This window comes from Rutidosis leptorrhynchoides, chromosome 5 (genome assembly GCF_046630445.1).
Source record: "Rutidosis leptorrhynchoides isolate AG116_Rl617_1_P2 chromosome 5, CSIRO_AGI_Rlap_v1, whole genome shotgun sequence".
Taxonomy (NCBI): Eukaryota; Viridiplantae; Streptophyta; class Magnoliopsida; order Asterales; family Asteraceae; genus Rutidosis; species Rutidosis leptorrhynchoides.
This window is the reverse complement of record NC_092337.1, coordinates 73,322,836-73,346,751: the sequence shown is the minus strand read 5'-3', so window position 1 is coordinate 73,346,751 and position 23,916 is coordinate 73,322,836. Positions and strand designations below refer to the sequence as shown.

At 31.6% G+C, this 23,916-nt stretch overlaps 1 protein-coding gene across 1 annotated transcript; it reads left to right on the top strand.

Annotated features, from left to right (window-relative positions):
- Positions 1 to 2,520: 2,520 nt before the first annotated feature.
- Positions 2,521 to 4,358, top strand: LOC139847183 (1-aminocyclopropane-1-carboxylate oxidase 5-like). The gene is made up of 3 exons (XM_071836816.1): positions 2,521 to 2,679; positions 2,805 to 3,034; positions 3,487 to 4,358. The coding sequence occupies exons 1-3, from the start codon at positions 2,578 to 2,580 to the stop codon at positions 4,085 to 4,087; spliced, it is 933 nt and encodes a 310-aa protein (XP_071692917.1). The 5' UTR covers positions 2,521 to 2,577; the 3' UTR covers positions 4,088 to 4,358.
- Positions 4,359 to 23,916: the final 19,558 nt, after the last annotated feature.

Below are 23,916 nucleotides of genomic sequence, written 5' to 3'. Positions count from 1 at the left end.
ATGGAAGCCACTACATATGTAAATTGATGCTATAACTAATCATAACTCTAAGAGATGCTCCTCATCTAGTATATGATAAAATTAGATTGTGATATGCTGATTAGGACCCAAAAAGGATTCACCATAAAATTCAAGGCAATCGAGTCTCTACACTTTTATACAAAAATTAGTATAAAAAAACAAACAAAAATTAAACAAAATCAATAGAAACAAAATCCTAAGTTTAAGATTTTTGTTAAATTGCTAATAATAAACCCTACGTTCAAGCAATTAGTTAAATTAAGTGAGTAAATCACATACCTGTGTCATTAACGATGAAATTGGTCGGTTTTTAGGGAATAATCAATTAAGGATTGATGGACGAAGATGATACTCGAGATCATCGATGAACGTCAAGAGGAATTGATCGATTTCAAAACGTTAACATAAGCGAAGCCAATAAAGGACGAATTGATATTCGATATTGATGGTCGTTGTGTGTGGAATTGAGAGGATTTAGGGTTTTTTGTGTAGCTTTATGGTTCCGGCCAATCAGTTTAAATAATGTAAAGGGTATTTTTGTAATCAAACAAATCAATCTAGGATTATGATGTCATTAGGAAAATTAGGAAGAAATTAAGGGCTAAGATCAAAGATGGTTAATTAAATGGATGATTAAGATTAGTTTAGACTCCTTAAAATGACCTATTTTTGTTTTTGTTATGATATATAGTATAGATATAGATATAGATTTTTTTAAAGACAAACTCACGCACCCTCTTAATACTAACAAGAATATATACACCATGAAATGTCCGAAGCAGGACTCGAACCCTCAATCTCAAGGTTATAAGGGTGACCTCGATACCGTCAAGCCATTGACTCTTTGGTTATTATTATTATTATTATTATTATTATTATTATTATTATTATTATTATTATTATTATTATTATTATTATATAAAATTTATCAAATATCATATAATACGGTTAAAAATATTTAAATTCAAAGTTAAAGAAAAAAGACTAGAAAAGTCAAACTAAGACACTTATTACCTATTAATGCATAGTTGTAGTAGTCGTAGTGGATGGAGTAAAAAAGATATTGAATATATCATTACCTATTTTTAAACGGAACGACTAATAATTAAGATTTTGAGATGATACAAACATGACCGTAAGCATACAACTTTCAACGAAGTTTAACCCACGAAATTAACAATAAGAGGTTAATGCAATGGTGATTCTAGCTTGAATCCGTGGGGTCAAGAGCACCGCTAGTTAAAATTTTTATGCACAAAATACTCTTTAAATTGTATTGGAACCCTATATATTTTTCGAATTAATAGTTTTTCCTTTATTTTTTATGGACACCATTAATTTAACTACTCGGACCACATATATTTCTTGAATTTGTACATTTTTTAAGGTAAACGACCATTAAAATAGCATTCAAATATTATTAGTACTGGAAAACATTCAGGACCACATTGAATTCCGATTCTGAAATCGCTACTGGGTTAATGCATGATCATAACTCATAAGCTAAAACTTATTATTTGAAAGACTCCATAAATTAATCCATCTACAGTTAAATTTATAAATCATACATTAATATGAAACTTGTCGTGACTTACACTCACCTTCTACTTTTGCATTGGACAATGATATTTTCTCTTGTGTATTTGGTAAATCTAGTCATATTATGTATTAGACATTTGTACACGTTAAGCATGTTTATGAGTGGATTTATGAAAAGTATAGGTTGATTTATAATCTTCCATGCATTTGATATGTTAAAGGGTCGGGCTGGACGCTCAATTTCATGCTTTCGAAACTTTTACGTTTTTTGTCGCATTTGTTATATCTTTTGTTTAGCTATCATTTTCATTTTATTTAACCGTACTTAGGTAGCTTTCGTTCATTCGTCAGCTAAGAAGTAAAGTAAATAAGGAGTAAATAAATAAATAGTACCATCATTCATTATTTTTTTTAACGACGATATCGACATTGAATGCTCTCATTTGTCAGCCACATACGCGTTAAAAGGAAATTAAATACGCGACCATGTTGGCAGTACCATTGAATATTGGGAAAAACCCCCCAAAGACCTTCTCAAATCGCATTGATGTTGGCAGTATAATCAAAGTTTGGAAACTCTCTGCTTGAAGTGAGAATCGAACATGTTTTGGCAGTATCTCAAGTTGAAGTCACCCCATACCACTCAAGTCAAGCTTCCTGATGATCAATCATTATAAACCGAAAGCCAATGCGGTATCTGAGCATCTGATCGAGTAAATTATCACACACATTGACCTTGCTTACTTTAGAACCAATCATCAATCACCACCCAACTTTTTCCTCTAATGGCTGCTAAATGAGCATTCACGCAACATATTATTATCATCTTATTATTTTATTATTATGTACATTATAATAATTATAATATAATAACATATAAAATAGTTGACATTTCACACATACAACATAGGCTATAAATCCCATATCAAAACCAACCTTCATTCACAACTAACTGTTTTAACGTTTTCAAACTAATTAAAACAACAATATTAACCTTCTTTAATTTCACTCTAAAAAATGCCGATCCCGGTTATTGACTTCTCGAAACTCAACGGCGAAGAGCGAGCAAAAACAATGGCTCAGATAGCTAATGGTTGTGAAGAATGGGGATTCTTTCAGGTACTATACCATTATCTCACATAACCATTCATAAGACATACATTTATTATATTATTGTAACTAACATGTATATTTCATTATTTTAATAATAATTGAATAGCTGATTTGGTTGAATTGTGATGCAGTTGGTGAATCATGGGATTTCAGTAGAGCTTCTTGAGAAAGTGAAAATTGTGACCACTGAGTGCTACAAGTTAGAAAGGGAAGAAAACTTTTTTAAGGATTCGACACCGGTAAAGCTATTAAATGAGTTACTCGACAAGAAAACTTCGGATAAGGTGGATAACGTCGATTGGGAAGATGTTTTTCTTCTTGCAGACGATAACGAATGGCCACCCAAGACCCTAGGTTTCAAGTAAGTAAGAATACAACGTAGTTTAAATTTGTATCTATCCGAAAATAATTGTCCACCAGAAAAGTAACACAACAAAATTATTTGAGGAAACACATCAGTTTCTTCAAGATGCACATTTAGAATATATCTTATTGGTAACTATAATTACTTTGGATCAACATTAAAGTGTCTAAGTGCCTCTATAATAATGAGGTTATGAGTTCAAATTTAAAAGTTAGATACGGAGTAATATGTAAGGTATTGTATCAAAATAAGTGTCTCGTTTGACTTTTTAAAGTCTTTAATTTTTGAACGTTAACTTTAAATATTTTTATTTGTGCTATATACTAATATTTGTGATAAAATCTCTACTTGGATGTGTGAGTTGACTGTCGAACAAAAATTATTTTGGGACTGAAAAAAATGAAAAATTTTAAAGTTTGAGATTTCAAATCTAATGAACTGATTAATAGGGAAACCATGACTGAATACCGTGCCGAACTGAAGAAGCTGGCAGAGAAGGTAATGGAAATAATGGACGAAAACTTGGGCATACCGAAAGGCTACATCAAGAAAGCATTCAACGGTGAAGAAGGAGAAAAGGCATTTTTTGGAACTAAAGTTAGTCACTATCCGCCATGTCCTCATCCCGAAAAGGTGACAGGATTAAGGGCCCACACCGACGCTGGTGGCATCATCCTTCTTTTCCAAGATGATGTGGTTGGAGGTCTTGAAATTCTCAAAGACGGTAAATGGACCGATGTTCAACCAATCCCTAATTCGATTGTCATCAACACGGGTGATCAAATCGAAGTTTTAAGTAATGGAAGATATAAGAGCACTTGGCATCGCGTTCAGGCCATGCCTAATGGTACTAGAAGATCGATAGCCTCTTTTTATAACCCGTCTTATAACGCAACTATTGAGCCTGCCACTGAATTGACTGAAAAGGACAACAAAGAGGTTAACCAATTTGGCTACCCAAAGTTTGTGTTTGGTGACTACATGAACATATATATCGAACAAAAGTTCCTCGCGAAAGAACCGAGGTTTCAAGCTGTTCGGGCTGTGTAATGAACCGGCCGTACACGAAAACTCTCTTAAAGAGGTGACAGAATGATAAGTTATTGCATATTATCTGCTTAGTGATTAAGGGTTGATTATAAGCTTTTTTTATCCAAGTTGCAAAAAGGAAAAAAGAAGTCTTTTGTTAATTGTCTTTCTGCTACTAATTATGCAGATTGTGCACACCAGCTTAATTGTTTTTTTTCTTTTCTATTTACTTTTTATGTCAATGCAAATTATGAATGTACGTGTTCATGTTTGCTTTGTGCATTAGTTGGTATGTTATTGTTCTATGTTTCTTGGGTTAATGTAATTAATACTATGAAAATTTAACATTATATGTAATGAAGATTATATGTAATGAATGATAACTTGTAATATAAACTCGTGATTTGAAAGCAAAGGCAGATCTATGGCTTTTCATATTTTATTATAAATATGGAGTGAAATGAAATAGTTGTGTCAGTTAAATTAAATAATACGGAGTATTATGATTAATATTTTATCTTGACTTTTTCATGAAAGTTTGACCAAAATTCAAGTTCAAGAGTACTCTAAGACCACAAGTAGTGCATCGCGATGGGCTCAAAAACACCACCATCACGCTTACATTAAGATTTAGCTAATGGATTTATTAGTAATAAATCCATGAAATCTGAACTTTTTTTTTTTTCCGAAAAGCAAAATTTTATTAAACAAGGACTAAGCAAAAGCCTAGCCCAAAGATACACGAAGCTATTCCAGTTCATATTGGCCTGGATATACAGACTCGAATCGATCACAATACACTGAATAACGAAAACTCGTAGGTTGCTGAGTGTGCAACTCTAAACCTAAACAGAATCGAATTAATTAAGACAATATACAAGGGGATTAGAGAGCCATTGTAGCCAATCAATCTTCTTGTTTTTAACGCAATTTGAAATCCATTCGAATGATTTTAACTGAATTTCCATCAAAGCCGTCGGTCCAATCCAACATTTGTTAGGAAAATACTTTGTTGTTCCGGTTCTTCCACACTAGATAAGCACATGTACATTCGAGAACTGGCCAAATACTCTACCCCATTGATGAAATCTGAACTAAATTCTTTTAATTGAGATTTAATTATATTGATGAATTTCAATTGCATCAAAAACTTTACATTTTACCAATCAAATTCACCATAAGCCATCACGTTTTGCAGTGTTGGACTCGGCCCTCGTACACGTAGTCTGTTGATCGATTATAGAACTTTGCGAATATGATCACAATTGCTTGTTTTAATTGGTTGTCTGAAATGAAAGGAATTAAATTATGTAGGAACATTTACCATTCTTTATTTTTATTATAAAGTGTGATGTAATTTAATTCATTCATACCTTATAAATCTTCAAAAAGGATTTAAATATAGATTTATGAAAAATTATGCTAGTGATGTAAATTTAGTAGTTAAATATGGATGGTAATTAGTCAAATATGGATAGTAAAATTTGTACTATATATATGTGCATAATGTAAGTTACAAAAACACACATATACATTAAATACATCACACCTCTCTTCAACCTCTTTCTCTCCTATATCTTCTACAACACATCTCTCTTTTGTTGGTTCTTTCAATTTGAATATATTGAACCAGGCCACTAAAGGTAGTTATAAGCCTACTGAAATATAACACGTTATCAGCACGAAGTGCTCCGTATAATCAATGTTTATCTAAGCAAGCACACGTCACTAATCAAGGTAAGAAATTATCTAACTTTTATTAACTTCACTAACATTTATATTTATGTTATTTAAGTTATATATGGTCGGTTATACCGCCTGAATTATATTTCTGTAATCTAACTTTTATTAACTTCACTAACATTTATATTTATGTTATTTAAGTTATATATGGTCGGTTATACCGCCTGAATTATATTTTCTGTAATCTGACTCTTATTAACTTCACTAACATTTATATTTATGTTAATAAGACCTCATGATTGTACGCAACACGTCATTTGACAACACGGTACTTTATGTACGCAACACGTCATTTGACAACACGGTACCATGGGTCGAGATTAATTCCGATCAATACGAATACGATGGGGTCTTTATATGTTATCTAACATTTATGATTACTTATGCAATTAATCATTATTTATTTCATGCATACTAATGTTTATTCTTAAAAGTAATCTTAAAAGTTAAAATAAGAAAAAATAGTTTGTATTTTTATTAAAAGTAAATCTTAAAAGTTAAAATAAGAAAAAGTAGTTTGTATTTTTATTAAAAGTAAATCTTAAAAGTTAAAATAAGAAAAAGTAGTTTGTATTTTTATTAAAAGTAAATCTTAAAAGTTAAAATAAGAAAAAGTAGTTTGTATTTTTATTAAAAGTAAATCTTAAAAGTTAAAATAAGAAAAAGTAGTTTGTATTTTTATTAAAAGTAAATCTTAAAAGTTAAAATAAGAAAAAGTAGTTTGTATTTTTATTAAAAGTAAATCTTAAAAGTTAAAATAAGAAAAAAAAATCTTGTCCTTTATATTACTCATACGCGTTTTGATATAGTGACTTTATTCGTTAACGTCAACTAACGACGTTACAACGGTCATATATACATAACGGTTGTTAACGTCAACTGACGATGTTACAACAACTATATTTTTCAAATATAAAATAAACATCTCCGTTTTCACATTTTCACAAATCAATCTTCATTTTTCAGATTACTACTCTCAAGAAGTTTTTGTAAAAATGATTCACACAAGGATGATTTTTCCTATTGTATTGGTCATATTAACTATCATCATTGTTGCTAATATACCACCGGGTGAACCTATATTCTATCCTACCCTTGTGGTTTTATTATTTGTAATCATACCATTATTCTGTTGTTTGCTACTTATGAATTTAAAATGATTCTAATTTCATTTTATTATTTGTCTATTAATAGAAGTTGATTATGATTATGATTTATGTTATTCATCTTTTTGATAATAGAAAATGTCGAATTTGAAAAGGCTTAAATTTGTTCATTTAGAACAAGTGGGAACAACTACTTAACATGGGTTATGAATGTAGAAAAATATCTCGAATTAAACGGTATTTTAGAAACCCTGAATGAAAATAACAATTATTCCGAATAAGAGAAAGCAATAGTAAGTATTTTTCTTAGCAAACATATTGACGAGTCCTTAGAATCTACATATTATATGATCGAAAATCCAAGTGTATTATGGAAAATACTCAAAGATAGATACGATATTAATTATCAAAAAAAAATAATAATAATAACGGTGATCCATGAAAGAATAAAAATAAAGATATTAGTAGACGCTCTTATAAGAATTCCGGAGATTCTTATTAATGATCTGGTAATGCGGATCATCAGTCTAGTATTTCTTGAATACATGAACATCTTGTTTAGCTCTACAAATAAGTCCCAAAAGAAAAGAAAACGAGAGAGAATCTGTTGACAAATCTTGATTAAATTAACCCTGAGCTACCTTGAGACTTGAATGGTTTGAATTTTCTAAGATGCCTAGTTTTTTTTATGTATCACTCATAAATAAATGGTTTTAGACCATAACGCATATGTTTTATTAAGTGTTATCTTTTATGTACTTCAGATTATAACTTGTTTTCAGTTAATATAATTTGATTATCTTGCTGAAATATAACTCATTATTTGCTTATCTTATTTGAAGTTTTAGTATGAATCCTGCTGAAATACAACATCAATTAAATGGTAAAGACCTATGTATTGCAGATAGTAGTAACATACACATTATGATCAAATCTAAGAAATATTTCATTGATTTAAATCAAATGAAGGAATTATAAATACTATATCAGCTCTTGCAAACTTGATATAAGGAACGAAAAAGGTAAAATTTCATATTACCAAATGGTACGAATTTTTTTGGTAAACAATGTCTTGTTTTCTCCCAAATCAAAGAGAAATTTGTTAAGTTTCTCTGATATATATCATAATGGATATGATTATCAGTAAATGATAATCGAAAATGAGAAATATCTATGTAGCACCGAAAAGCGCATATGATAAAAAGCGCATATGATGAAAAGAGCAGCGCATAGGATTAAAAGCGCATATGATGAAAAGCGCAGCGCGTATGATTAAAAGCGCATATGATAAAAAGCGCATATGATGAAAAGCGCAGCGCATATAATTAAAAGCGCATATAATGAAAAGTGCATATGACGAAAAGCGCAGCACATATAATTAAAAGCGCATATAGTGAAAATGATATATGATGAAAAACACATATGGTGATTAATGAAAATCACATATGGTGATTAATGAAAAGCACATATAGTGATTAATGAAAAGCACATATAGTGATTAACGAAAAACACATATGGTGATTAATGAAAAGAACATATGGCGATTAATGAAAAGCACATTGAGAAATAATCACCAATGTTTCTTGAAAGAATTCAAGGGTATATATATGGACCAATTCATCCATCATGTGGACCATTTTTCTAATAGACGCATCTAACGCATGGTCTCATGTTTGTGTGTTATCAAGCCGTAATATGGCATTTGCAAAGTTTCTTGCACAAATTATTAAATTAAGAACACATTATTCTGATTACACCATTAAAAGGATGAGACTTGATAATGCCGGTGAGTTAACATCTCAAGCTTTTAATGATTATTATATGTCTACAAGGATTGTTGTTGAACATCCAGTTGCTCATGTGCATACACAAAATTGGTTTAGCTGAATCAATAGATAAACGCTTACAGCTAATAACTAGACAATTAGAAATGAGTACAAAACTCTCAATATTTATATGGGGACATGTAAATTTACATGATGTGACATTAATTCGCATTAAATCAAGTGCAAGTTATAAATATTCTCCATTACCAACTTAATTTTGGTGGAGACCAAATATTTTCCATCTTAGAACATTTGGTTGTGCAGTGTATTTTTAATTGAACAACCACAACAAATGGTTCCTCAAAGAAGGATTGAAATATATGTTAGATATGAAACATCTTCAATCATAAGATATATTGAACCCATGACGGGTGATGTTTTTACAGCAAGTTTTGTCGATTGTCACTTTAATGAAACATTGTTCCCTATATTAGGGGAAGAAATGAAATATAAATAAAATGATGTTTCATGGTGTGAACATCAATTAAGGAATATTGATCATCGCACAAAAGAATGCGAAAAGAAAGTTTAAATATAATGCATATGCAAGAACTTGCAAATTAATTACTTTATGCATTTAAAGATACAAAAAATAAGTGACTAAATCATATATACCAGCGGTAAATGCTTCAGCTAGAATTGAAATTACAAAAGCTGGCAATAATGTCACTCATGAGTCTTTGCTACGGCAGAAACGTGGGAGACCAATTAGTTCCAAAGATAAAAATCCTCGAAAAAGAAAATCAGCTGATAATGAGGTAAAAGAAAGTGTTCAAGAAGAACCACAAATCAATACTCCTTCTGCAGAGGATATTGATAAATGTAAATACATAAATTGCAATAAATTATGCAATATTATGAAACTGAAATGAAATGAAAAATCTTGATGAGATATTTTCATATAATGTTACAATGACATCATGAATAAAGATGATGATCTGGAACCAAAATCTGTCATTGAATATCAAAATAGACGTGATTGGACTCAACGGAAAGGAGCAATACGAGCTGAATTAGAATCGCTCAATAAAAGAAAAGTTTTTGAATCAATCGTTATCACTTTTAAAGATGTGAAACAATGGGATACAAATGAATTTTTATCCGAAAAGAAATGTGCAAATGAAGTTACAAGGCAAAACTAGACTTGTAACTCAAGATTTCCCACAAAGACCAGAAATGAATTAGGAGAAAAACTTATCCTCCTATAATGAATACAATTACTTATTAGATACTTAATCAACCTGGTAGTTATTTAAATGCATCTCATGGATGTTGTTACTACTTATCTGTATGGATCACTTAATAGTGATATATATATATATATATGAATATACCTGAAGGGTTAAGGTATCATAAGCATCTAATGCAAAATCCAAGGAAATATATTCCATTAAATCACAAAGATTTCTAAATGGGTTTATACAATCGGGACGTATGTGGTATAATCGATTAAATTACTACTTGATAAGAAAAGGGTATACATATAAACTTATTTGCACGTGTGTTTTATAAAAACAATGTTCGGATATGTGATCATAGCTGTTTATATCAATTATCTTAAATAAAGAAATCTATGAAGCCATTCAACTTCTAAAGAAAGATTTTAAAATAAAAAAAAATCAAGTATTACGTTGATTTACATATTTAGCATATAACTAATGACTTACTTATACATCAAACAACTTATACCGAAAAGATTTTAAAATATTTTAATATGGACAAGACAAAAACTATTAAGTACTCATATGGTTGTTAGATCTTAATATTGATACTAATCCATTTCATCCTCTAGAAGATCATGAAGATCTTCTTAGTTCAAAAGTTCCATATTTTAGTGCAATTGGGACTCTTATGTATCTTACAAATTATACAAGATCTGACATTTCTTTTGCAGTTAATTTGTTGACAAGGTTCAGCTCAGCCCCTACCAAAAGACATTGGAATGGGATCAAACAAATAGTTTGATACCTTCGGGGAACTACTGATTTATAATTATTTTATTCTAACAACTCGAAACAAGATTTGTTTGGTTATACAAATGCAGATTATTTATCTGATCTACATAAAGCTAAATCTCAAACTGGATATGTATTCCTAAATGGAGGCACCGCAATATCATGACGTTCTCAAAACAAACACTTGTTGCAACATCATCAAATCATGCCGAAGTGATTGCGTTACATGAAGCTACTCGGGAATGATTTTAGTTAAGATCAATGATATAAATCATTATTGATTCTTGTGGACTAGAACGCTATAAAAGCCCAACAACTATCTATGAAGATAATACAGCTTACATAGTACAAATGAAAGAAGAGTATCAAAAATGACAGAACAAAACATAAATGCTGACGAGGCGCTAAAGCTATAAATGGTCTTAACGGTCATAAGTTTGATGGAAAAGAATGGTATATTGGTAAGGCTCAGAAAAAGACTGAAAGGGAATAGGAATTGAAACAACAGTTTGAGCAAACCATGAAGGAGACTGTAGACAAATCACATGGGTCAAACTTGTACATAAAAGACTTAGATGACACAGTTTCAGATGAAAACCTCAGATTCTTCTCATATACTCAAGATCTTGTAAAAGACAACCAGATTAAAATGAGATACGTTCAATCAACAACTCTGCTGATCTTTATACCAAAGCACTGTCAATCGCTGTTTTCAAAACATACGTTCACAATATTGGCATGAGGCAAGTTCAAAAGATGTGACGACTCTACTTGAGGGAGAGTCAACTCTATGCTGCACTCTTTTTCCCTTAGCTAAAGTTTTATCCCATTGGGTTTTCTTTAGCAAGGTTTTTAACGAGGCAGTATTAATTGCTCTTTAAAAAAATTACCATCCAAGGGGGAGTGTTGTAAATTTAGTAGTTAAATATGGATGGTAATTAGTCAAATATGGATAGTAAAATTTGTACTATATATATGTGCATAATGTAAGTTACAAAAACACACATATACATTAAATACATCACACCTCTCTTCAACCTCTTTCTCTCCAATATCTTCTACAACGCATCTCTCTTTTGCTGGTTCTTTCAATTTGAATATATTGAACCAGGCCACTAAAGGTAGTTATAAGCCTACTGAAATATAACAGCTAGTGTATTATTTTATATATAACGTAAAGTAACAATAAAACATAAACGTAACGATATAACATAAACCCAAAATGCGAACATAAAATGTAAATGTAATGCATAAACATTAAACAGTATATACATATACGTAGAATATAAACGTACAACGCTAATGTAGATATAAATCTAAAATATAAACGTAAAACGTAAATCTATATATAAACTTTTTGTTGGTTATAGTTTTGGTTAGAAGATGAATATGGTTGCTAGCTATATTGGTAAAATGGATGTTATCCCACATAGGTGGGAGGAAGAACTTGGAAGGGGTGACTTGGTTATAAAAGGAGTGTTAAGCCTCTCTTCCAAATTGCACCAATCAATACACTTTAAGTATTTGATTATTTCTTTCTTTCTTACTCTTGTTTGAGAGTTGTATTAGTTAAATATTTTGGAGAGTGTAGTTGGCTTAAGAGAGTCGCCTATATCATTGTAACAATTTGTGATATAGTGTATTTCTCTCTTTGGGGGCCGGTGGTTTTTCTCCTGTTTTGGAGTTTCCACATTAAATCTTGTGTTGTGTATTGTTCTTATTTCTTTACTATTATTGTTGGGCTGGGTGGTGGGAATTAGTGAGACCGTAATTTCCCAACAACTGGTATCAGAGCGTCAGGTTTGACGGGGGTCTCGGTTATAGGAGTCGGAGTATGCTCTGTGGTTGCCACGGGAGTGGATCGTCCACATCAGAAACGAGTTCTATTGATCGTATAGGGTATGTGGTTAGACAATATTTTTCTGATTCGTAGTAATAGTTGGATTTGTTAGTGGCGAGTTGTGGATTTTCGATTTAAAGGGTCCTGGTGTGATGACCCGGAAATTTCTGACCAAATTTAAACTTAATCTTTGTATGAGTAACATTTTCGACACGATAAACAAAGTCTGTAAAACTGAATCTCAAAATTTTTGAACTATTTTCATATAGTCAAATACCTTTCGGTTGTTCTCGACGATTCGCGAACAATTATATATATATAGATACATATATATATATATATATATACTATAACTTGAAAACGTAAGAATGTATTAATTTTTTTGATACCGTACATTAAACTTATTGGTTTAAATATTTATTTGAATATATATGATAAGTTGGAATATTAATTGTATGAATAACTTACGACGTATATTTAAAACGTGTTTATGAATGTTGAAAATATATATTAACTTGGTCATAAAACAATTTGTTATTTATATATATATATATATATATATATATATATATATATATATATATATATATATATATATTAACAAATAGCGAGACAATGATTTATAGAAATAAATGACCAAAACACTCGAAAGTTTAAGATACACTTTGAATGATATAGTTTATTGATAATTTAAGACTATATTTTGACAAAAGTACGAGTCACAAAACGTAAATTGCGAGTTTTCTAAGCGTACGAAAATGCGTTCGAGAAACCGGAACCGGGACATAAGTCGAGTGACAACGTACGAGTCATCGGAACGAAAATTACAAGTCAACTATGCACATGAATTTAATATAATATATAATTAATTATTTAAATTATATATATTATATATATTATATTTAATTATGTCGACAAACAAGAAAAAAAAAATGTGAGCTGGATCTGACGGCCATGCGATCGCATGAGAAATAGGCATAAAACTCATGCGATCGCATGGGCATCAGAATCAGGAATTATGGCTATAAATACCAGGTTTCTTGCGCATGTTTTTTTACACATATTACTCCTAAGTATTTATTTATTTATTTATTATTATTATTATTATTATTATTATTATTATTATTATTATATTATTAAGATTATTATTATTATTAATCTTAATATTTTTAGTAATATTATACATAAAATATTACGACGAGGTCATGAGCGTGTCACTTTCAAAACAAGCTTGAAACGGGATAGAACTAAGGAAATTATGGGTTATAGCTATGGAGGTTATGGGTAATGTTCATGGGTATTGTTCGCAAGTCAAACTTAGTATTTATCATCTCTGTTGCGTCTACGTACTTTCCTGCAATATTGAATCTCAATATTGATACGTGAGCACTCATATCTTATCTTTTATATATTAATAGTGTATACATGTCTAGTGCTCGAGTATATATTTATACATGCTTGTATGCTAAATTTCGTCGTTAAACAGTTTATAATGAATCACGAATTAAATACATATATTACTGGTAAAAGGTATATGATATACATGTTTTCGGAAAGCTGGCGAAAAATCAATAACTTTTTATTTAGAAATCGCGTAATTTCGATGAACGAATCAAAAGATATGGTCAACTGAATTATAATTGACGTTAATTAGAATTGCTTTTGAATCTGCAATTAATATTTAAACAACCTGTTTATGAGATTGATAAAATACTACTAGAACAATTGTCAAAATTGACTTTTTGAAATGACTTTTGATAACTTTTGTATGTCGATCTCGAGCATTAGGATTGTGATACACTATAACCCAACCTAGTTTATTAGACATGTATTGACCAACATATGTTCTCTAGGTTGAGATCTACGGTTAATGTTGCATTCCGAGTTACGGTCACTTTTTAATGAATGACCTTATGTGCTGCTAAGGTGAGTTTCATTTGCTCCCTTTTTAATTGCTTTTGCAATCTATATTTTTGGGCTGAGAATACATGCACTTTATTTTAAACGCAATGGATACAAGTACATACTAAATTCTACACCGAGTTTGAACCGAAAATCCCTTAGCTTTGGTAACTAGTAACTGTCGGTTATAAGAATCGATGGGCGCGAATAGAGGTATATAGATCCATAGGGCTTGATATCCCCGTCTGAGCTAGAGCACTAGCCTTTTAACGGGCGTATGCTATTTGAGAAGCGTACACGTTGGTTTGCGTGTATTATTAAAATGATTATACAAAGGGTATAAATTATATATACGTTAAGTTTAGTTACCAGGGTGCTCAATTTCGTAGAATATTTTGATAAACGTTTCGGATGAAACAACTGAAATCTTGTGATCCACCTTTATATACAGATGATGCAAAACACTAAAACTATGAACTCACCAACCTTTGTGTTGACACTTGTTAGCATGTTTATTCTCAGGTTCCCTAGAAGTCTTCCACTGTTTGCTTATATGTTAGACAAGCTATGTGCATGGAGTCTTACATGGCTTATTTATCAAGGAAACGTTGCATTCACCAAATCATCACCATGTATTTTATTTTGACTGCATTGTCAACGGAATTACTATTGTAAACTATTATTTACGTTGATTGTCTATATGTAGAAATTATCAGATGTCGAAAACCTTTGATTTAAATATTCATTTATGGTGTGCCTTTTCAAAAGAATGCAATGTTTACAAAACGTATCATATAGAGGTCAGATACCTCGCAATGAAATCAATGAATGACGTGTTCGTCCATATGGATTTGGAGCGATTGTCACAGTTGGTATCAGAGCGTTGGTCCTAGTGAACTAGGTCTTGCATAAGTGTGTCTAACTGATAGTTATTAGGATGCATTAGTAAGTCTGGACTTCGACTGTGTCTGCATGTCAAAAGTTTTACTTATCATTTCTTATCAGAAATTACCTGTCTATCATCTTAAGTCTAAACGTGTCTTATTGCATTGATTGCATAGATAGTGTATAGACAAAATTCATATCTTGGCATATCTATTACAGTAAACTTTGACTGCCATCTTCCAAAAATTTCTCCGTAATTTACGGGATTTGATATTATATATACATATGTAAATTATGTATTGAAGAGTACCAATCAAATTCTATAATCTATTTCATATCAAAAATTATCTCTCTAATTATACAAGATGGATCCCGTATCGACAACTATTCCGATATGGATATTCACCTGAACTCTGAAGAAAGTGTAACCAGAATGGATCAACCAATCAGCCATCACCTATTCTGGATGAATTGGGGATGGGTTCGTAGCCTACTTAATCATTGGAGACAAGAAGAAGGTGATCCCTTCCATCCACCACATTCACCTCTTAGCGAAGAACCTGAAGCATTTACTGGCGAACCTATTCGTAATACTATTTTCTCTCTCATTTCCAGAGTATCTCATCATGATTATATACTATCCCATATTATAAATCTTATTTATCCGATCGTCCGAACCACCGATCATCCCGGTATAATAGAAGAAGTCAATGAGCTTCGTGCTCGGGTAATGGCTTTGGAGAATATGGTGCAAGGGTTACGAACACCAGCAGCAGCACCCGCAGCATAACCGGTACCACCATCATCCACACCAACAGGATCATTACCAACACCAACAACCACATCTGCATCACACGCCTCAACATCACAATTTGTACCTCGGTTATCAACATCATACGCACCATAGGTACCAAGAAGTACCAGCAACGACAAACGATGAAGTATGGATTCATAACTTCATCGGAGAAACATTCTACGGCGATTATGTAATTTTTAAAGTTTAGAGATTATCTATTCTAGCCTTAACCCTAAATCAGATAGAGTAGAAACCCTTATCCGAATGGTGTAAGATACAAGCTAGACTTGTTTTACCAACAGCATCAACAGTACCCTTAGCCTCACCAGCACAGTCAGTGCTGTCAACATCGTCAGAATCAGCAGCACCTCTAACATCACAAGCTCCGTCAGTTCAAGAAAGCACCGTGGACATCATTACGAGTCAACAACGAGTATATTGTATCAATGAGTTATGAAGTAATAACTCAATTCATCTAAAGAATTTATATGTATATCTTATATATATAAATTTTAAAACCATCATGAATCTTTTCGTACTAAGCTATTACGTGTGAATTTTAAGGGGTAGATACTACTCGGTTAATTCATATTACTAATATGCTACGATGTACATCCTTCGTTAACAACTTAACCATCGTTAACTACAAATATCTGTTTCAACTCAGTGAATTCCATTTCATAATGAACTTAGTGTATTAATCAATTACATGTTTGATTTTACACTTTTATCTTCGATGTACTCGAAACTTTCTAGAAAACATCATTTATATCTTATGAAGTTCGTAAGAATTCCACGATCATCAACATCCTTCACCGAGGAATAAGAATAAATAATGAAGTATTGATTTCATTAGTGAAATACTCCGCGAAGATTATGTAATCCTTAATGTTTTAGAGATTATTCATTCAATTCAAAAATTAAATGAGCTTAATATGATATTAACTCATCAAATCTGTATTACATCTGAAGAAAATATACATACATATATTTTCATAAAGACGGTAATAAAAAAAATTCTTTTGTACAAAGTATTAATTGTGAAATCTTTAACGGGTAGGTAATACTCGGGAAATATATAAGTTCACAATTAATATGTTATACTGTACATTCTTCAACTTTGATTCAAAAATTATTAACTATACTCACAGCGATATACAATCGTTTCCATACAAATTCAATTACATATTCTGATTTTGAAAAATCAAAATCCAAGCCAAGATTTAACAGAAAACATCACTCTTAGATTCTTACATCTTTCAAATGCTATACTTTGACTTCAAAACTGTGCTAGAACATCACTTCTATTCATAAACCCAGAAAAAAAAAAGAAAAAAAAATTTGTATCGTTCAAAATTCTAGAACATCGTATGTATCTTGACAATTACAATCTTCATACAAACCCTTCAAACTTTTGAAAACACCTCGGATTGATAACCAACGATTCGGTTATGATAACTTTGAATGCTGATGAAGCAGCAAAAACTGTAAACGACCTTAACAGTCAAAAGTTTGATGATAAAGAATAGTGTGTTAGCAAAGCTCAGAAAAAGAGAAGGTTTGGAACTGGAAAACGGATTGAGCAAAGTATGAAGGAGGCTGTGGATAAATCACAAAGATTAAATCTGCCTTCAAAGAATCCAAATTATTCAGTATCTGCTGAAGCCATTAACGAATACCTTGCTTCCGAATCTAAACCCTTGCGGACAATATTCTTCATCATCCTCTGATATTAGAAATTCTAAGATATCATCGTATCTTTCATTATAAATATCCTCCATATTTCTGGAGATAATTCCATAATCATTCTCATCGAAAATCAATTTTCTCCTTGCGATATCTGTGTAACATCATAAAAGAAACTATTTTAGTTTCTAAATTCTGAAACCTTCGAGTTTAAAATATGAATATTTTTGAAGTGGTGTTGGGAACTGAAGCATGAGTTAGTATAATGTAATGACACTTGATCAATGTGATTATATTACAGGAAGTCATGCTGAGTTTCTAATGGAACGTGATAAAGGTTCACAGATCATACCCTCATTATAAACCATGTTACATAACTCTTTCATTCTATTTAACCTCTAAACTATCAAGAAAATATTTTCTTAATGATTCGGTCTTTTTCGAGGTATTCTGGTAATTTGACAAGTCAGATTGTGCTATTACCGTTTTTTTTAGAACATTAATTATGTTCATTTCGAAATTCATACCTACGAATTCTGGACCATTATTCGCTTGATTTAAAGTCGAGAAGATAAAACAAAAGCATGAAGCTTCAAAATATCAATGGGAGTATATATAAATCACAGTAAATTGGAGAGAGTATTAACTATGGTTGTCAATGATTATGGAAAGACGGAAGCAGAGACATCGAAATATAAGGAAAGATATAAAACCCAACAACCACCCAGAAATTACAAACCGTGTATATCAATGCGTATAGCAATATAAAGATACGGGAGAATGAAAAACACTACAACCCCAAGGTAATGGTAGAAGAAAATAACTTCCTCCGGTGGTAGATGAAAAAGAAGAATGACAGATATGAAAGTTAGGAGTATATCAAGAATTAGAACTGGATGAAGCATTTTTACAATCTTTTGAAAATAGGAAATGAGGAAGAAGATGTAAGAGTGATGAAAATAATGAAACGGAAAAGGTCAATTTATAGCGAAATATCAAACATAGTAATCGAGGCAAATTTCGCATTTAATCAAAAGAAATCTTAATTTCCTTAAATTCCGAAGAATCAAATCTTATTTAGATTATGAAGATTTTCTATTCCTTAAATTACAGAAATCAATCGTTAATACGTCAAGAGTTAAGACGAATCTCTATTCTCCATTTCACTCTTTTACGATAACTTCTCTCATACGTTCGAATAATCGGATTGTTTTATCCATATTATTCAACGGTGATAAAACTCTATTTATCAACACATATACGGCATGAAAACATTTTTATTGTTAGTCATGACGACCTCACTCAAATTTCGGGACGGAATTTCTTTAACGGGTAGGTACTGTGATGACCCGAAAATTTCTGACCAAATTTAAACTTAATCTTTGTATGAGTAACATTTTCAACACGATAAACAAAGTCTGTAAAACTGAATCTCAAAATTTTTGAACTATTTTCATATATTCAAATACCTTTCGGTTGTTCTCGACGATTCGCGAACAATTATATGTATATGGATACATATATATATATACTATAACTTGAAAATGTAACAATGTATTAATTTTTTTGATACCGTACATTAAACTTATTGGTTTAAATATTTATTTGAATATATATGATAAGTTGGAATATTAATTGTATGAATAACTTACGACGTATATTTAAAACGTGTTTATGAATGTTGAAAATATATATTAACTTGGTCATAAAACGATTTGTTATTATATATATATATATATATATATATATATATATATATATATATATATATATATATATATATATATATATATATATATATATATATATATTAACAAATAGCGAGACAATGATTTATAGAAGTAAATGACCAAAACACTCGAAAGTTTAAGATACACTTTGAATGATATAGTTTATTGATAATTTAAGACTATATTTTGACAAAAGTACGAGTCACAAAACGTAAATTGCGAGTTTTCTAAGCGTACGAAAATGCGTTCGAGAAACTGGAACCGGGACATAAGTCGAGTGACAATGTACGAGCCATCGGAACGAAAATTACAAGTCAACTATGCACATGAATTTAATATAATATATAATTAATTATTTAAATTATATATATTATATATATTATATTTAATTATGTCGACAAACAAGAAAACAAAAAATATGTGAGCTGGATCTGACGGCCATGCGATCGCATGAGAAATAGGCATAAAACCCATGCGATCGCATGGGCATCAGAATCAGGAATTATGGCTATAAATACCAGGTTTCTTGCGCATGTTTTTTTTACACATATTACTCCTAAGTATTTATTTATTATTATTATTATTATTATTATTATTATTATTATTATTGTTATTATTATTATTATTATATTATTATATTATTAATATTATTATTATTATTAATCTTAATATTTTTAGTAATATTATACATAAAATATTACGACGAGGTCATGAGCTTGTCACTTTCAAAACAAGCTTCAAACGGGATAGAACTAAGGAAATTATGGGTTATAGCTATGGAGGTTATGGGTAATGTTCATGGGTATTGTTCGCAAGTCAAACCTAGTATTTATCATCTCTGTTGCGTCTACGTACTTTCCTGCAATATTGAATCTCAATATTGATACGTGAGCACTCATATCTTATCTTTTATATATTAATAGTGTATACATGTCTAGTGCTCGAGTATATATTTATACATGCTTGTATGCTAAATTTCGTCGTTAAACAGTTTATAATGAATCACGAATTAAATACATATATTACTGGTAAAAGGTATATGATATACATGTTTTCGGAAAGCTGGCGAAAAATCAATAACTTTTTATTTAGAAATCGCGTAATTTCGATGAATGAATCAAAAGATATGGTCAACTGAATTATAATTGACGTTAATTAGAATTGCTTTTGAATCTGCAATTAATATTTAAACAACCTGTTTATGAGATTGATAAAATACTACTAGAACAATTGTCAAAATTGACTTTTTGAAATGACTTTTGATAACTTTTGTATGTCGATCTCGAGCATTAGGATTATGATACACTATAACCCAACCTAGTTTATTAGACATGTATTGACCAACATATGTTCTCTAGGTTGAGATCTACGGTTAATGTTGCATTCCGAGTTACGGTCACTTTTTAATGAATGACCTTATGTGCTGCTAAGGTGAGTTTCATTTGCTCCCTTTTTAATTGCTTTTGCAATCTATATTTTTGGGCTGAGAATACATGCACTTTATTTTAAACGCAATGGATACAAGTACATACTAAATTCTACACCGAGTTTGAACCGAAAATCCCTTAGCTTTGGTAACTAGTAACTGTCGGTTAGAAGAACCGATGGGCGCGAATAGAGGTATATGGATCCATAGGGCTTGATATCCCCGTCTGAGCTAGAGCACTAGCCTTTTAAAGGACGTATGCTATTTGAGAAGCGTACACGTTGGTTTGCGTGTATTATTAAGATGATTATACAAAGGGTATAAATTATATATACGTTAAGTTTAGTTACCAGGGTGCTCAATTTCGTAGAATATTTTGATAAACGTTTCGGATGAAACAACTGAAATCTTGTGATCCACCTTTATATACAGATGATGCGAAACACTAAAACTATGAACTCACCAATCTTTGTGTTGACACTTGTTAGCATGTTTATTCTCAGGTTCCCTAGAAGTCTTCCGCTGTTTGCTTATATGTTAGACAAGCTATGTGCATGGAGTCTTACATGGCATATTTATCAAGGAAACGTTGCATTCACCAAATCATCATCATGTATTTTATTTTGACTGCATTGTCAACGGAATTACTATTGTAAACTATTATTTACGGTGATTGTCTATATGTAGAAATCATCAGATGTCGAAAACCTTTGATTTAAATATTCATTTATGGTGTGCCTTTTCAAAAGAATGCAATGTTTACAAAACGTATCATATAGAGGTCAAATACCTCGCAATGAAATCGATGAATGACGTGTTCGTCCATATGGATTTGGAGAGATCGTCACACCTGGCTACCTGCTACATCTTTTGGCTATTCGAAACGTGAGAAAAATCAGAGAAAGTGTTGTTTATAGGATACGGATACGATGTCGAAGTTCAGTCCAATGACGTTTGATGTAGAGAAATTTGATGGGAGGATCAATTTTGGCTTATGGCAGGTTCAAGTCAAAGATGTGTTGATTCAGTCCGGTTTACACAAGGCTTTGAAGGGTAAACCCACCCTTGTTCCTGGCAGTGATTCTTGCAGTAAGTTCGATGAAGAAGAATGAGATGATATGGATTTGAGGGCAGCAAGTGCGATTCGTTTGTGTCTTGCAAAGAACGTGCTTGCAAATGTGCACGGGTTATCAACGGCAAAGGAGCTTTGGGTTAAACTAGAGCAGTTGTACCAGGGCAAGGGCATCTCAAATCGGTTGTGTCTTAAAGAACAATTTCATACTCTGCGTATGGATGGGGGTTCAAAGATTTCAGATCATCTAAGTATTCTTAACGGTATTGTTTCGAAACTGGAGGGTATTGGAGTTAAAACGGATGATGAAGATAAAGCTTTGAGGTTGATATTATCTTTATCATCGTCCTATGAGCACATGAAACCTATTCTAATGTACGGGAAAGAAACGTTGAAGTTTGAAGATGTTACTAGCAAGCTCCTATCCGAGGAGAAAAGATTGGAAGGTAACAGAGTCTCGTCATCAGAAGCTACGGTACTGTTGTGTTCGGATAGGCAAAAGAGAAACTCTAGAAAGAATCTGACATGCTGGAAGTGCGGGAAGACTGGGCATGTAAGGGTTAATTGTCCAGGTGGAGCTAATCCGGAAAATGGCTCCAAAGATGCTAACATCGTTACGGAGAGTGACGAATTCTTCTGAAGTCACATCATCCTCATGGTGTGTCCGCGCCACCATGGAAAAGGATGTTCGTTAGCGGTTCCACAAATTGTACATGGGCATTGGTTTGGCGTTGATGCAAGGTGTGTGGTGGAAACTGATGTTGTAGCTGATGAAACTTCCAGGGAAAGCCAAACAGGAAGTTGCACCATAACTGTTCAGCTAGTTATACAACATGTGCCGAGGTGAAATGCTTGGAATGCGATATTCTATGTGATATACTCTTTATGGTGGAGTATGATAATTCTGTTAAGAGTTATGATTTTCTGTTATGACAATGATTGTCGGGTCTTGACAATATTCGATGAAGATGCAAATTTTATTTCTTGGGTTAGAGATAATGTCAGCGGCATGAAGATGAGGATCTTGAAGTTGTCGTCAAGGAAGAATCTACGTCGGTTATCCTTGCAATGTGGAAGCATGGTTATCTTCTTCTATCAAAAAGGTGGAGATTTGTTGGTTATAGTTTTGGTTAGAAGATGAATATGGTTGCTAGCTATATTGGTAAAATGGATGTTATCCCACATAGGTGGGAGGAAGAACTTGGAAGGGGTGACTTGGTTATAAAAGGAGTGTTAAGCCTCACTTCCAAATTGCACCAATCAATACACTTTAAGTATTTGATTATTTCTTTCTTTCTTACTCTTGTTTGAGAGTTGTATTAGTTAAATATTTTGGAGAGTGTAGTTGGCTTAAGAGAGTCGTCTATATCATTGTAACAATTTGTGATATAGTGTATTTCTCTCTTTGGGGGCCAGTGGTTTTTCTCCAGTTTTGGAGTTTTCACGTTAAATCTTGTGTTGTGTATTGTTCTTTTTTCTTTACTATTATTGTTGGGCTGGGTGGTGGGAATTAGTGAGACCGTAATTTCCCAACACTTTTTATATGAAATGAATTCCCATAACATTCCGTGTAAACCAAACTCCATATAATTTACATTCTATAGATTTCACTCATATTTCAATTCAATCAAAATTTCAAATTTCAATGGCTCCAATTTCATTAAAAAAATTGTAATATATAGATTTATATACGAAACGAAACAATTGACTATATATTCTTACATGTTAGTACGTAATTAAAAAAATTGCTAAGTGTTGTTAAACGATAATTGTGATATTATTATTGCTTGATTGATTGCCTACCCCAATAATGATACAGTATAAATAACCAAACGTAAAAACTTTTACGTTTTGAAAAAAACCCAATCTACGTACGCGTAGTT